Source organism: Geotrypetes seraphini, chromosome 9, assembly GCF_902459505.1.
Source record: "Geotrypetes seraphini chromosome 9, aGeoSer1.1, whole genome shotgun sequence".
Classification (NCBI taxonomy): Eukaryota; Metazoa; Chordata; class Amphibia; order Gymnophiona; family Dermophiidae; genus Geotrypetes; species Geotrypetes seraphini.
This window is the reverse complement of record NC_047092.1, coordinates 54,171,912-54,189,218: the sequence shown is the minus strand read 5'-3', so window position 1 is coordinate 54,189,218 and position 17,307 is coordinate 54,171,912. Positions and strand designations below refer to the sequence as shown.

General features: G+C 40.0%; 1 protein-coding gene across 32 annotated transcripts in view; it reads left to right on the top strand.

The window, feature by feature from the left end:
• FOXP2 (forkhead box P2) overlaps nucleotides 1–17,307 on the top strand; it is a 979,918-nt gene that overhangs the window by 645,040 nt on the left and 317,571 nt on the right. For 31 of the 32 annotated variants that reach the window (XR_004540577.1, XR_004540578.1, XM_033957711.1 and 28 more), the window contains one exon: nucleotides 4,738–4,827. The exons of the other annotated variant lie outside the window; for it this stretch is intronic. Coding sequence is in view for 26 of the 31 variants with exons in the window: in XM_033957711.1 (XP_033813602.1) it covers nucleotides 4,738–4,827 (90 nt within the window). In the remaining 5 variants the exon portion in view is untranslated. The remainder of the gene's footprint in view (nucleotides 1–4,737; nucleotides 4,828–17,307) is intronic. 32 annotated transcript variants of the gene reach the window in all.

The following is a 17,307-nucleotide window of genomic DNA, read 5'->3' as shown; positions in this document are numbered from 1 at the left end:
CCCACCCACAAGAATAAAGAATAACCCTCAGCTCCTTGCTGAACCAAAACAAAAATATCACAAGAAAAATGCTCAGTATTTTAGTGATTTCCTGTGAGTCACTATTGGGTAGTAAGTTTACAAACTAGTGTCCCAAAATGGTGAAACATTCATCAAAAACAATAAGTAGGAGCACTATAAATTTAAAACCACTTGATAAACTACTTGATAAACTACTTGATAAACCACTTGATAAACTGACTTGATCCTGGGCAAGTCACTTAATCCCCCCATTGCCCCAGGTACATTAGGTAGATTGTGAGCCCGCCGGGACAGACAGGGAAAAATGCTTGAGTACCTGAATAAATTCATGTAAACCGTTCTGAACTCCCCTGGGAGAACGGTATAGAAAAAATTGAATAAAAAAAAAAAAAATAAAGGAGCTCAGAACCATGAGATGGTGTGATGAACACAACAGGATGAAACCCTGATTAGTGTTTCAAATGTCTATCATTGCTCCCTTTTGGAGTTGTTTATAAAGTTGTTTCATATAGTGTAAAAAATATTTAAATAGAGGTGCAAAAGTGTTTCACTGATTCACAACAGCTTTCCTGTATTTTAAACTTTGAACTTAGCTTTTTTGAAAAACTCAAGGTAGGTAAGCGTTATCTTTCTGAAGCAGAATCTTATCTTGCTAAAACCGGATCTGACATGTTTCGCCAAGACGGCTTCCTCAGAGAACCCGCTTTAACAAGTTGGCAATCAAAAAGAGAACTGCATTCTTCATAGCTCTCCTGACCTCTCTAATATCCGGTTCATGAGTTTTTCAAAAAAGCTAAGTTCAAAGTTTAAAATACAGGAAAGCAGTTGTGAATCAGTGAAACACTTTTGCACCTCTACTTAAATATTTTTTACACTTATGGTTTTTTGTTTGTTTTTTATTATTTATTTATGCTTTTACAAGTTGAAAAATCAATACTTGAAAGGAAATATAACAATCCAAATACAGGAAACAAATACCAATTATAAAATAATAACACACAAGTGACTATGACTAAAGTCCACATTTTGGGGAGAGAAAGAATCAATCACTTCCAAGGGTAGTTGGATTCCAGGAAATAAAACTAAATTAAATCAAATTGCAGAGTGCAGTTGAAGTCTATTAACTAATGGCCTGGTTGGCTGATTCCATGGAAGTCTCTGGAATTCTTATAGTTACCGTATTTTCGCGGATATAACGCGCGCGTTATACGCGTTTTTACGTACCGCGCATACCCTTCGCGCGTTATATGCCTGAGCGCGGTATACAAATTTTTTTTTACATATTTCACACCCCGCCCGACGCCCGATTCATCTGATTGGCCCACGCGCCTTAGGCCCCACCAGTAGGCGGAGCTTTAGGATGGATGGGCCAATCCGGCCTCATTCCTTCATTGGCTGCCTGCCGGACAGGTGGGTTTGGCTCCCGTCTGTCCGGCCAACTACCAAAGGTACGGGGAAGGGGGGTGGGGGGGTCGTGGGGGTCGCCAGGGGGATCGCGGTTCGGCTGGGGGGGGCGGTCGGAGGTTCTTGGGGGCGGTCGTTGGGGGGGAGGGGGGTTTGCTTCGAGGGCAGGAGGGCCTGGGATCCCTCCTGCCCGTAATGTAGTGCGGGGTGGGGTTAGGGGGTCGCCGTGGCCAGGAGGATTTGGGCTCCCTCCTGGCCCGATATTGTCGGGGAGTCGGCGGTCCTTCGGGGTGGGGGTGCGAGTGGTCCTGCCGAGGGGGGAGAAGAATCGGACGTCGAGTGCACGGAAAGTCATGGCAGGTGAACGGAGAGTCGGGACAGCGCACGGAGAGGCGGGGCAGTGCACGGAAAGTCAGGGCAGGTGAACGGAGAGTCGGGACAGCGCACGGAGAGGCGGGGCAGTGCACCGAAAGTCAGGGCGGGTGAACGGTGAGTCGGGGCAACCAGAGGAGAGTCGGGGAGGGCGAAAGGAGAGTCGGGGTGGCCAGAGGAGAGTCGGGCAGCATGCGCGGTATACCCATGAGCGCTGTATACAAAAGTTTCCGTACATACAAGTGTGGTTTCTGCGCGCTATACCCGTGTGCGCGTTTTACACGGGTGTGCGTTATATCCGCGAAAATACGGTACTTTACCTTCAAGGAAAAATTGCAGTTGATCAGGTTCATAAAAAATATATCTGTTACCCTGATATGTAATACAACATTTACAGGGAAAACGTAATTGAAAGGTTGCCCCTAAACTCAACACAGACTGACGACAAGCCAGAAACTTCTTACGTCTGGCTTGCGTCCACTTCGATACATCAGGAAAAATAGAAATTTTGAATCCATGAAATTCCACTTTTTCAGTCCTATAAAATAGACTATACGAAACAACTTTATAAACAACTACAAAAGGGAGCAATGATAGACATTTGAAACACTAATCAGTGTTTCACCAAGGTTCATCTGCTTCCCTGCATTCTTCTCAAGAGGAATATTCTCTACTTTTCAGTGTGGGAGCCCTGCCCAAACATGTGTGTGTCTGCTCTGAGACTTGGCTCTCTTGGGCTCCCCCCCATGGTCATTCTGCACATTACGGGGTTTCTTAAACACAGGGCTTTGCCTCAGTTTTCTACCGTGTTTCCTCAAAAATAAGACACTGTCATATTAATTTTGGGCCAAGAAAAGTCACTAGGTCTTATTATCGTGGATGTGTTATTTTTTTCATGTACAATGATCATCTCTCCGTTCCTCTCCTCTACCTCAATTCTTCCTATTTCCTTTATCTCCCCCACATGTGCAACATCTTTCCTCCCCTCTCACCCATTTCCTTGTGCAGTATCTTTCTATCCCTCCCTCCCATTCCTTGTGCAGCAGTACCCTTGCAGCTTCTATCCCTCCCTCCCATCCCTTGTGCAGAAGAACCCTTGCGGCTTCTATCCCTCCCTCCCATCTCCTGTGTAACATCTTTCTATCCCACCCGACCCTCCGCCGACCATCTCTCCCTCCCATCCAAACCAAGAGACCAAAATAAATGCCTTATAAAAACCAGCAGCGCTGCTTCGTGACCTCGTTGCTGATGACATCATCAGCAACGAGGCAGAGGAACGCCTGGAAGATAGAAGGTCGCGAAGCAGCCTGCCTAGATTGCTGCCGGTTTGTTATAAGGTATTTATTTTGGTCTTGCGGTTCAGATGGGAGGGAGAGATGGATCGAGGGTGGGAAGCACTGCTGCTGCCGGCGACTAGGGCTTATTTTCGGGGCTAGGGCTTATATTAAGACCTACCCTGAAAATCATGCTAGGGCTTATTTTTGGGGTAGGTCTTATTTTCAAGGAAACATGGTAGCTACTGGCTTGAAAAAACTGTTTTTTTCACTGGACAGGATTTCCATGTAACTATCACTCAGAACATCCTCACATGGTTCACACTCAGAAAAGTTTTTCTCAGGATAGGCAGCCATATAGGAGTACATACTCTGGGCTTTTGAGATGTTTTCCTAACCCCAGCACTGCTCTTTTTGAGGTTTTAAAAGGGGACTAAAGCAGGCGCAGAACCTGACTGATCACAATAGGCAGCATAAAATCTGTTTTACTACTTGGGATCTAGCTAGGTACTTGGAACCTGGGTTGGCCACTGTTGGAAACAGGATACTGGGCTTGATAGACCTTCAGTCAGTCCTAGTTTGGTAATTCTTATGTTCTTATGACAGCTGGGAATTGGATATTGGGGGTGGGAGGTGTTGCCACAGGACAGATATTTTTCCTTTATTTATTACTCTTCCTCTTCCTCCTCAGCTTTTTATGGCCTTAGTTTGCATTACTTGACCACTGGTAGTGCACCAGTACTTATCTCCAATTGATGTGATGGTAATTGTAGCTGTGCTAATGCCAGTTAGAGCAGCTAGCTTGCAGTATACACCAAAATAAGAAAATAAATATTGTAGCTGTCAGAGAAGACCACTTCCCGCTGTGCACTGGTCCTGCCTAATTCCCATTACCATTGCTGAATAAAGTAGTTAGCATAGCATTTTTGCTACTCAATCAGTCTTAACACATTTTAAATGTAAGCATGGGTCCACACCAGCATTTAATGCACAGCAAAACCCATGTTAGCTTCTTATCTGTAACTTAAAATAACAACTCTCTATCTGTACCTTCACGTGGTAAGTTATTCCAAAGCTATGAGGGAATCTTCAAAAAACTCTAATCTTTAATGTGTGAATGCAAATAAAAAAAGAAAGAATGCAATCATTGCATTTTGTTTGGCCAAAGGATAGACTTCCTGTTAAGTTTTAATCAGTAAAATTATTTTATTCATCTTAATCATTTCTATTAACTTTCAAGATAATCTGATACTGATTTGTCAAGATTAATTACAGCTTCTAGTCACACTTAGTCTATTGCTTTTACATCCAACTTTCAATGTGAAAATGCAAATTGAATGATAATTTACATGAGTGAGCATTTTAGTTGAAAACACAAGTTCCTTGTGGAAATAAAACTATTGATGCAATTTATGATTTTTCCTCTTCAAGCTCTTTAAACAAATTAATTTTATTTCCTGCAGGATTCTATATACATTTTAAATTGTGATGAACTGTTATATATGTTCAATTATGTGGATTTTGTTTTGTTCACAGAAGCAGTTTAGTAAAAGTAAACCAGACTGAGGCCCATTGAAAATTTAACCCTAATATTTGATGTATAGATCTAATGCTGCCATTAAAAATATTAAAAAATAATTATAATATGGTATTTCTTTACTTTTAGGCACTCCAAGCAGCAAGACAGATTCTTTTACAGCAACAAACAGGTGGAATAAAATCTCCCAAGGGCAGTGATAAACAGAGACCACTACAGGTTAGCTGAGCATGCCCAGCAGACGTGCCTTATTTAATCCCTCCCCCCCCCAAAAAAAAAAAAAAAGAAAGAATGTGTGTTATAATTTACTCGTCAATGTACATGCATTTACACTTGTCTTCAAATATGTATATGTATATATATATATATATCACTGATTTTCATCAACTCAAGGAAATCCTTGGTAGTCCTACATACTGACTAGTGTTTACAATAACAACTCGCTATGGCTCTACAAGGGGGTACTGAAAAGTTCTCAGCCCAACCAAGAAGGGAGTGACATGGATCCATGAAACTTACAAGCTATTCCACATATTCATCCCTAAGTTCAACACACTTGGCAAATCATGTCTGAAGTTTCAGGTCATTAAAATACTATTCCACTACTGAAATCATCTCCAAATCACTCAAAAAGTTTTACTTTTTCAAACCTTTTTTAAGGTTTGGAAACAGAAAATAGTCGGATGGAGCCAAGATCTGGTGAGTAGGATGGATGCCTCAACTGTCTCAAAACATTCATCATTTTGCCAGCCTTATGAGCAGATGCATTGTCTTGCAAAAAGAACTCCTTTCTGTAGCTGTCCTCTCTTTTTTTTTTTTCTTTCAATGCTTCCTTTAATCGGCACAGCAAGTCACAGTAGTATTCTGCATTAACTGTTTCGACCCTTGGAAGATAGTCATTACAACATCTTCCTGATTCCAAAACACTGTGGCCCTTGACCTTTTATGCTGATCTTTGGGTTTTGAATTTCCTTGGCCTTGGAGATCTTGAGTGCCACCATTGCATGGACTGTTGTTTTGTCTCAGGATCATCATAATGGTGTAACCATGTTTCATCAACAGTAACTAGTCTTTCCAAAAAGTTAGCACCAGCTCGCTGAAAATGCGACAAAATCAACTTGGAATCAACAATGTTTCTCATCAGCATTCAAACATTGGGTACCCACTCGGTTGACAGCTTCTGCATACCCAGTTGCTCATGGATTATACACCCGGAACATTCCCTGGATGTCTATACTATCTCAGCAATTGTTTTGGCCAATATTCGTCAATCTGTCAAAATCAGGTCACTGACATGGTCAACAATTTCAGGAGTTGACACTATTTGAGACTTCCCAGACCTTACTGTATCTTTGGTCTCAAAATCTCCACACTGAAAGTTTGCACAGTACTTCTTCATTGTGGAGTATGATGGGCATTTGTCACTCAATGTTTAAATTTCCTTTGGAGTTTTCTTCTGCAGGAATAGAAACTTCATGACGGCTCAGAGTTCCACACTTGAAAATTCCATACTTTTTATTGACATGGTTCAATCAATGATCTGAAACAATGTCAAAGCATAGCATTATGATTCTGCAGATTAGCACTTTGCAAAATAAAATAACACTCTTTTCAGCTACAGTTGTAAAATAATGCTCAGAATTTAGGAAGTTGGGCTGAGAACTTTTCAGCATCCCTTCGTACTGATTTTAATTGATCTAATAGGTTGCTAAGGCATTTTCTAGCAAGTCTGTGGAAATTTGCAGTATCTGGAAATGTGTGAGCATTTTTATATGATTGGTTTATTTATTGCTGAAAATGTGCATATGGATATTTTCATTTTGAATAAATGAAGTGGCGGGGGGGGGGGGGGGGGGGAGTAAGAAGTATGCAAGGCTTTGTGGCAGGTCAAAGTATAAATATTTTCCCAGAAGTTTAGGAAAGAGAATGAGGGGCACTCAAAATTAGGTGCCAGAAAAAATGGTGCTAAGAACAATTCTATAAAAGGCATGCACCCTTTATAGAATAGCACATAGCACCAATTCCCATGCCTAATTTTAGGCACCATACATATGCCTGTGAAACTTGGTGTAAATGTTGGTGCCCAAGTTAGGTGTGTTAAGACAGTATTCTATAACTGTGTGTGCAGCTTTTAGGAATGTCCTTGACTTGCTCATGACCACACCCACTTTTGAGACACATGCAATGGGCGTTAGGTGCCATACCTTATTTATTGATTTATTTATTTAAGATTTGCTATACTGCCTTTAACTGAACCAAGTAGAGCAAGGTGGTGTACAATCTAAAAAAAAACAAACAAAAAATTTGGAAAAATTGGAAAAATAGTGGAACTACAATTGTTTGGATAGGAAAGGCTCATTCATCATAAATTTTCATTCAATCTTAACACAGACATAAAGAGAGTAAGAGGGACAGACAGAGGGGAAGGGGTACAAATCATTTTACAGCAACAAATAGTTGGAATAAACAGGTGGAACAAAGAGGTGGACTGTATGTCACCGAGGACTATCTGCTTATTCAGAGAAAGTTTGTTCAAAAAGGTATGTTTTAACTGATGATATGAATTTCTTCAGATTGGATTCATTGTGAATATTTAAAGGCAGAGAGTTCCAAAGAGCTGGGACAGTCTTGTGGATTCCTACTTAGGTTGGCAGGTTGAAAGGAGAGCTAATCACTGGTCATTTAATTAGCTTAGAATGTGAGTGGTTGTAAATGGAATAGTCGAGGAGTGAAAATAGTCAAATAACCCATATTGTAGAGCTTTAAAAGTAAAAAAGTGAATTTTAAATTTAATTCTAGATTGAACCAGAAGCCAATGATGATTCTGAAGTAGTGGTAAAACATGGGTATACCTGTTCACTTGGCATAGAAAACAAATTGTACAGTTTTGAAGGGTTTAAAGTTTGCGTAAAGAGCCTTGGATAATTCCTGAGTAAATTATATTACAGTTGTCCAATTTTGTTGTGAAAAGAGTGAGAATAAATGTTAAAATATAGCAACATCAAAGAGACTTCTAACTGTATGTAATTGTCTGAAGGTGAGAAAACATGATTTACTAAGGTCTGAGGGGTGAAAGATAACTGAGAGTTGAAGAGTATGCCAAGATAGCATAAGTATTGGTAGGGAAATTGTAGTGTCTTGAAGGGAGAGTTGTTCTATAGGGTGTGGTAAGTGACCGGACAGCCAATAAGGGCTAGATTCACTAAGGACACCAATCGTGTCCCGACCACTTTGCGACCCAATTGTTCCCCGACCTAATTCACTAACCTCGAAGCCGAGCAACCTCCGATCCAATCCGCACATGCAAATGAGGGGGAACGGCATGCAAATGTAGGCAGGCAGTGATTCACTAAACAAATCCGCCCTGCTCTCACCCCAAATCTCCTACTCTCTTCGCCCCAACTCTCCTGCCCTTCCACGCAGTGTGAGCCCGTGGTTTTAACCAGTGGTTTTAAAGTGGGTTAAAACCATGGGCTCGCAAAGAAAAGTATAAGAATAAAAGAGAAGTAAAAAAAAAAAAGTTGCTGCTCTGTAAGCATGCTCAGACCAACTACAGATGGTCTGCGCATGCGTTGGGATTGCTATTCAGCAATCCGTGCAGTTGGTTGGGGGCGTGATTCCTATTGTCCTCATTTGCTTGAGGATACGTTGTGAATCAGCCCCAAGACCCGGATCGGATCAGTAGGTCTGTTTGGTGAATCTGGCCCAAAGTCTCTATTTTATCAAGGTTAAGAACTAGGTGATTGTTGGAAAGTCAGCCTGCTATTTTATTAAGACAGTCCTGTAAAGGTTGATGGTCAAGCTTGGTGGTTATGGGATACAACTGCGTAGATATCTGTGTAGATATGGAAGGATACTGTTGCTAATTCTTGAATATGTAATGCCAGTGGAGTGAAAAAGAGGTTGAATAATATGGGTGAAAAATTGAGCCTTGAGGCATCTTGCATGTAAGTTTCTGAATAGATGAAAGATTAGGAGTTGAGGTTGTCTGAGCTCTATTTTGAACCAGGATAAAACTGTTCTGGAAATACCTAAATCAGAAAGTCGTGAGAATAAGTGTGTGATTAACCAAGTTGAAAGTGGCAGAAGGTCAAGTAAGATAGCTGGCACAATATGATTATTGACTAGATGAGAGTATATTTCACTGATAACAGATGTGATGATTGTTTCTTTTCTGTGAGGTTGAAATCCCAATTGCCGAGGATGTAGGGCCATAGTTTGGCCAATAAAGTGACTGCCTTATACTGTAGAATAGCATGCATTCAGATATGCATGCAAATTTTAATGTGCTGATTAACTTCAATAATTGGTTCTTAGTGCCCAATTATTGATTAAGGGCTTGTTACTCATGCAAATCTAGATATTACATACAGTATATAAACTGGGAGAATATGTATTAAAATATGTAAATTATGTGCAAAAATTTGAATTTATACAGAGAAATTATGAAAAAGGAGGCATATACTCAAACAGAAATTCACAAGATAAATCATATCAGTAAAAATACACAAATTGTTGCCTTCCTATAAGGCTCTTTTTTATGGAACAGGTAATATTTGATACAAATGTATCCCCAGACTTTTGCATTTTAGCAAAATGTTTATTGATCTCCTCCCTGAAACAATAGTGTTCCAAGTTTCAAATAAGAGATGCATATTATTTATATTAAATATGGTTTATAATGAGAAGAGGTTGGGTATTAAAGGGTAAAAGTTATTTTTTATATATTTTTTTTTAATCCGCTTTAATAAAACCCTTAGCCCGCATGCACACTTCAATCTTTGTGCCTCCATGCTCCGTGACGCTGCATGCGCAGTAGAAGGAGCATGGTTTTGTGCGGCGGTTTCCACATATGCAGTGGGAAGAAGGAGCGTGTGCCGGTTTCCCCATCTTGACAACGAGCGTTGGAGCCTGCAGCGGTTTAAACATTGCCTTCCCTCCACATGCTGCGAAAATCAGGAGACTTTTCTGTGTGCTACAGATTGCCTTCCCTCTGCGATGCTGGACAGGGTGAGCAGGGAAGGGGTGCTGCTGGACAAGGGGTAGGTGAAAGGAAGGGAGAAGACCTACTGCTGGACAGGGGGAGCAGGGAAGGGGTGCTGCTGGACAGAGGGGAGGTAAAAGGAAGGGAAAAGGGCTACTGCTGGACAGGGGGGAGAGACAGAAAGAAAGAAGACAGAAATGCCTAAGTCTACACATCTATTCTAGCACCCGTTAATGTAATGTAATGGTCTAAAAATCTAGTTGTGATATATTTAGTTCAAGTTACAAGTTGTGATATATTCAGCCCTGTGTTACAAGTGAAAGCTCATGTATTTCTTTAGCTAGAAAGTAATTCTCTTCAGAAGAGATGATACGATTTGTTCCTGCAGTGCTAGGAGAAAATGTTTGTCCATATATGGATGTAACAGGGAAATAAATTGTATAAGGTGTGTGTGTTTTATTAATGAGACTAATAGTATGTTTAAGTGCAAATATATCAAATTGCAAAAATCCTATACTTTATCCAAATATTTTCATTGTTATGTCTGAAATAACTTTGAATTTACTTTGGAATTTTATGGTGCCTGAACATGTAACATAAATAAACAGTAAAGTGCAGATGGCCTGATGGAAAATATGAGAATTTAATGAGCTGCTCCTGACCTCTGGAAGACTACAAATTTCTGCTATGAATAGTGTTAAAGTATGCAAAACATAACTGAAGTACAAAAAGTAATCTCATCTTTGTAGTCAAAATTTGTTAATCCTAGTACCTGAAATAATTTAGAAAGTGAAATTGTTACATTCATCAAGTAAATATTTAATATACCTGTTGCAGTTTGGTTTAGTTACACATTTCAGTTAAATCATATTAGTACACATTGGCTCTAATCTGAACATAACTGCAGTTAGGCTATAGTCTATAATTTTAGCCCCTAACTTCTATAGGACATATTTGCAAGGGGGGCATGGGCATGAGTGAGGCAGGAGCATTCTAAATAGTTATATGCTAAGATTTTGGAATCTTGTCCCAAAAAACTAACATGCTCAGATATATAAAATAATCATAGAATTGCCTCTTTATCTTGTATGAACACAAATGTCACTAGCAAAGTGGCTCTGACTGTAATTATATTACATTACATTACATTACAGATTTATATTCCGCCATTACCTTTCGGTTCAAAGCGGATTACAAAAAGAGTTATGGAAGAAGGGTTACAAAGTTAGATCAGAGATCGTTTCCAAGAGAGGAATAAGAAGGATCAGGGGTTGGGGAGAGGATGGTAAGAAGGGGTATTCAGAAAAGTTCTTTGTGCCCTTTTTGCAGATGATACCAAGATTTGTAACAGAGTAAACACCGAAGAGGGAGTGGAAAATATGAAAAAGGATCTGCAAAAGTTAGAGGAATGGTCTAATGCCTGGCAACTAAAATTCAATGCAAAGAAATGCAGAGTAATGCATTTGGGGATTAATAATCGGAAGGAACCATATATGCTGGGAGGTGAGAAGCTGATATGCACAGACGGGGAGAGGGACCTTGGGGTGATAGTGTCCGAAGATCTAAAGGTGAAAAAACAGTGTGACAAGGCAGTGGTTGCTGCTAGAAGGATGCTGGGCTGTATAAAGAGAGGCGTAGCCAGTAGAAGGAAGAAGGTGTTGATGCCCTTGAACAGGTCATTGGTGAGGCCCCACTTGGAGTATTGTGTTCAGTTTTGGCGACCGTATCTGGCGAAGGACATAAGAAGACTTGAGGCGGTCCAGAGGAGGGCGACGAAAATGATAGGAGGCTTGCCAGAAGACATATCAGGAGAGACTGGAAGCCCTGAATATGTATACCCTAGAGCAGGGGTGTCAAAGTCCCTCCTCGAGGGCCGGAATCCAGTCGGGTTTTCTGGATTTCCCCAATGAATATGCATTGAAAGCAGTGCATGCAAATAGATCTCATGCAGATTCATTGGGGAAATCCTGAAAACCCGACTGGATTCTGGCCCTCGAGGACCGACTTTGACACCTGTGCCCTAGAGGAAAGGAGGGACAGGGGAGATATGATTCAGATGTTCAAATACTTGAAGGGTATTAATGTAGAACAAAATCTTTTCCAGAGAAAGGAAAATGGTAAAACCAGAGGACATAATTTGAGGTTGAGGGGTGGTAGATTCAAAGGCAATGTTTTTTGGGACAATATTCCAAAATCTTAGCATGCTTACAATGCTCCTGCCTCACTCATGCCCATGCCCCCTTGCAAATATGTCCTATAGAAGTTAGGGGCTAAAATTATAGAATATAGCCTAACTGCAGTTATGTTCAGATTAGAGCCAATGTGTACTAATATGATTTAACTGAAATGTGTAACTAAACCAAACAAAGTTACGTGTAAAAGATCGCGACTACCTGATTACCAAAATAATAAAAATTTTGGGAGTCACATTAGACACACATTTGACAATGGTTGAACACACAAACATAGTAGTAAAAAAGTGTTTTCTGACATTATGGAAGTTAAAGTCCATGAAAAAATACTTTGACCCATTATCATTTAGACTCCTAGTGCAATCACTAGTGCTTTCTACACTGGACTATTGCAATATTGTATATATGGGTATACCCAAAAAAACAGTGAGGAAACTTAGAATTGTTCAAAACACAGCGGTCCGTTTGATATTTGGACTGAAAAAAAGCGACCGTATTAGCCCCTACTACAAACTGCTTCACTGGCTGCCAGTGGAGGTGCAAATAATATTCAAGTTCTCTTGCATATGTTTCAAGATGATCTGGGGACTAGCTCCTACCTACCTGCTACCTCACTTCGTACTTTACAGCCCTACAAGACAAACCAGAAACAGCAATCTATTTGCATACCCAAGCATTACCGGCTGCAAATACAAAGCCTTTCTGGTAGAACTTTTATGTACCAGGCAAACAAACAACAACACTGGTTAGACAACTACATCAATGGAGCAAGCTTGACCTATGACGCCTTTAGAAAAGCCATAAAAACTGCCTTATTTGACAGAAATATCACCTAAAAAGTATCTACACAATCCCTAAATCAATTTCTAATATTTCAAACATGTCCACTCCTGCGTATAAGACAATAATTTATTCTGCATGCTGTATTTCCCTTATCTCTGCATATTGTTACTCACTGACTGTCCAGCTCTCTTCATTGTAAACTACGGTATTGTATTTATTGCCTTATTTTTAAGATTCTGCATGCTGTATTTCTCTTATCTCTGCATATTGTAATTTGCTGACTGTCCAGCCCTCTTCAATGTAAACCGCCTAGAAGTCTCACAACTATGGCGGTATAGAAGAATAAAGTTATTATTATTATTATTACTTTACGGAGAGGGTGGTAGATGCCTGGAATGCTCTCCCGAGAGAGGTGGTGGAGAGTAAAACTGTGACTGAGTTCAAAGAAGTGTGGGATGAACACAGAGGATCTAGAATCAGAAAATAATATTAAATATTGAACTAAGGCCAGTACTGGGCAGACTTGCACAGTCTGTGTATGGCCATTTGGTAGGGGATGGGCTGGGGAGGGCTTCAGTGTCTGGGAGGGTATAGAAGGGCTGGAGTAGATTTTAAGAGATTTTGGCAGTTGGAACCCAAGCACAGTACCGGGTAGAGCTTTGGATTCTTGCCCAGAAATAGCTAAGAAAAAAAATTAAAAACTTTAAATTGAATCAGGTTGGGCAGACTGGATGGACCATTCGGGTCTTTATCTGCTGCATCTACTATGTCATCTACTATTAAGCTTTATTAAGGGATTTCTTGAAGAGTATAGTTTTTATTTCCTTTCTGAACATCTTGTAGTCTGGGGTTGTTATCAATAGGTTGGAGATTTGGTTATCTATTTTTGCTGCTTTTGTGGCTAGTAGGCCGTCGTATAGTTTTTTCCGTTTTACTTCTTTGATTGGGGGGTAAGTGAATGGGATGTGTATTTTTCTATGCCTGGTAGAGGTAGTTTGGATGAGGCGGTCATTTAGGTAGATTGGGTTGTCTCCATTTATAGTTTTAAATAGTATACAGTAGAATTTAAATTGTATTCTTTTCTGGATTGGAAGCCAATGTGAGTTGATGAATGTAATCTCCAGTTGAGACAATTCTAGAATCCCGGTGAGATCCAATACACCTAGGGCTCCTTTTATCAAGGTGCGCAAGCGGGGTTAGCGCGTTTGACATTTAATCACACGTTAACCCCTGCGGCAAGCCAAAAAACTAACACCTCATCAATGGAGGCATTAGCAACTAGCTTGGCAGGCGGTATTCCACGCGTTAAACCCCTACCGCGCCTTGATAAAAGGACCCCCTAGTTCTTCAGCCATGATGTCTTCACTTTTAGTTAAATTAACATAATATAATTTTTGTACTGGTGGCATGCTGGTTTCAAAACAGAAGTCAAGAACAGTTGAAATAAATCCTTAGGCGACTGCAGTCTAGAGACAGGAAAATTAAGAAATCTCAAATTAAAATTTTTATTTGCATTTTCCAAATTTTCTGTCTTCCTTATTAACAAATTTTTGTTCCTAGAATGTTGATTAAATAAAACTTTCACACCAGAAACTATTTTTTCAGTAGATTCCATTCTAACAGAATGTTGTTGAACTCTTTTTTCCAAGTTTCTCACCTGCGTAGAAGAATTTGTAATAGAAGAAATAAATAGGGAACATACCTGATGTAAACTCTCAATAGCATCCCATAATGCCTCCATGTTCACAACAGTATTTCCTGATGTTTCTAAATGGACACTATCCAGATATAAGAAATTTCTGGCTTTACGGCAATCTGTTTTGAGTTTGAGAGCTACCTTTCAACTGCGTTTTCCATGTAAATGTTATATTTTCTATCAAAATAATAGATATGTGTTATATGAACCAGAACAATTATAATTTTTCTTGGAAGGCAAGGCTGTCTCAAGGACCCCTAATAATGATGGTTAGAATGTTGGTCATTTAGTCTTTAACAAGTTGTATCTCCATATTTCTTTATTTAATTTTTCATGTTTAATTCCAACTTCCCTTGGATTTTGTTCAAGGCCTCCCCTTGTTATGTGGACAATTAATTCAGTAATTCAGTAAGTAACTAATTTTGTTTTATTTATTTTTTCTTCTTTAATAGTATTCTGTATTTCTTTTTTCAAAGTGTATTCTTTGATGTAAAATTAAATGCAATATTAAAAAAAAAGAATACTGTCGGTTATGCACATAATTGTTGCATTTAGGGACAAACATTTATGACTGCTATAGAGCTAGCATAAATGCTTACACCTAATGTTACACGCAAACTTTCACTAGTATTCTATAATTGAGATTAAAGGCTCCTTTTATGAAGCCACGTTAGAGGCTTTATCGCACGGCGACTTTATCAAGTTCTTAACTTCAAGTGACCTCTAAAGATTAAGCCCTGTGGGCTAAATTCACATAAAATAATTTTGGCCTCTGAAAAGAGAAAGTGAATAAACTCAAATAGAAACTGCTAATAAAGCAGGTATTCAGGAGAAAAAAAATGTTTCAACCTAAAAGATAGATATCTTAGGTGCTATTTTACTAAAATGTGTTAAGCCCTAATGCACATTAAATGTTGGGGGGAAAAAAGCTTTCTAGAATACATGTTAACAGTTTTTGTGGTTGTTTGCCTGTCAGTGGGCATTAACTGGCACATTATTTTTTTTAAATATTTTTTGCTGGAAGCGTTAACCAGTTAACATGTTCACACCGCACACTAACCCCCAAATTCTGTATACAGTGCCGTACCTTGTGTGCACAAATCAGTCCGCATAGCCTGATGCTAATTGGTGCTAATTAAAAGTTTTGTACACAACTTGGTACATTCTATAAAGTGATGTTCGTCAGTTATTGTGTGTGAATCTCAAAGGGGATGTGGCCAAGGGAGGAGCATAGGTGGATCACAGGCAGTCCCAAAAGATATGTGAACTTTTACATAATTTGTCTGATCCACACACAAACATAGGTGCAGCTATTTAGGTTTGGCTATCCTTGACTTAATTAGGTGTGCCTAAATGTCCTGCTATGTATTGCTGCTAAGCATGATTCTATATATGGCACATGCCTTTTATACAATTGCACTAAGCTCCGTTATGATCAGAGGAAAATAACTTTTCTTTTTAACTAAAAAGAAAGACAGTTGTTCAAGGACATAGAAAATATAGGGCCCAATATTCATTAACTCCCTTCTTTACAAAGACGCACTAGCGTTTTTTGCACCAGCCACTGCGATAACAGCTCTGATGCTCCTAGGAATTATATGAGCATCGGAGCTGTTTCTAGCAGGGGTCCCATCCTACTGTTTTTAGTATCAGTTTGTTTTTCAGGGTTCGTATGTTGCATTTGAATTGGTTTTTGTATCAGGGTTTTTTGTTGTTGTTCATTTTGGGAAAAGAGATGTAGCAGCATCAGTTTTGCATTATTTGTTAAGAGTAATACTAATTGACCAGGAGGCTTAACATCCCAATAAGCGAGTGCAAAATCTGAACTCTGTCTCCACCTGTAGATGGGTACAACCCACTAGTCTCTGGATTCATCTGCTGTGCCTATAGGAAAGAAAATTAACAGGCAGTTTTTCCATTTTTAATAAGTCCCATTTTGTTTGCATGTTAGAATGTTGTTTCCATATGTATTACAGAAGAGTCTCAGTTATCCGTTTTTCTGGTTGTTTGAGAGTGTGTTAGAAACCTTGTCTAACACAGATCTCAATTCCACCCTTCTCTCCCACCCCAAAGCATCAGTGCAGCAGCGGCCCTGAGCTGCAAACACCCCCTCCCTCTCTCAAGCCCCAAAGCAGCACAAGCAAATTGCAGTCCTGAGCCACAAATTCCCCTTGCTCCCTCCTTCTGTTACCCAAAGTGGCAGCCAGTCAGCAGGAGGCAGCTCTCAAAACAGGCTGATTGCGGCAGCCCTGACGGGGCCTTTCCTTTGACATGTTGGAAGTGATGCTTCAGAGAAAAGGCCCTGTCAGGTCCAGCTGCAAGCAGCCTGTTTTTAGCGCTGCTAACTGGCTGACGCTTTGAGGGAGGGAGAAAGCGAGCAAGAGAGTTCACGACTCAGGACCATGGCCTGCTTCTGCTGCTTCAGGGCTTGAGGGAAGGGGGACTTTGCAGCTCTGGACTGCTGCCATACGGGTGCTTCAGAGCGGTAGGGAGTGGGGGTTCGTGGCCCAGCTGCTTCAGGGCTTGAGAGAGGGAGGGTGGATTTGCGGCTCAGGACCACTGCCACTCTGGTGCTTCTGATCAGGAGGGAGGTGGGGTTTGCGGCTCAGGACTGCTGGTGCTTCAGGGGGACTTTTTTCCCCCATTGATTTTTTTGCTGGTTGGGTGAGAGTTTCAGTTAACCGAATACCACTTAACTGAGATTCTACTGTATTAAGTAAGGGACATTAGGGATTTATTTTTGTGTTGTCTTGAAGATTCAGTATTGGCAGTTATACAAGACTTCTTGTTACTCCATTATGAATCTGAATAGATTCATTATAATATTCAGTATTGTACAAAGTTCACGAATATCAGGGTATAATGATTTATATTTTGAATTATCCTGTGATGTTCTGACACTTCTGTTGTATTTTCATTGTTCACTGTCACTGTCATAGCACAGGGTCTTAAGTTGAATACCAATCTTGGTACTCTGTAGTAAATTTGCTTAGCCTGTTTTATTTTAACTAAAGTTACAGATGCCTAGTTGTAAAGCAGTCAAT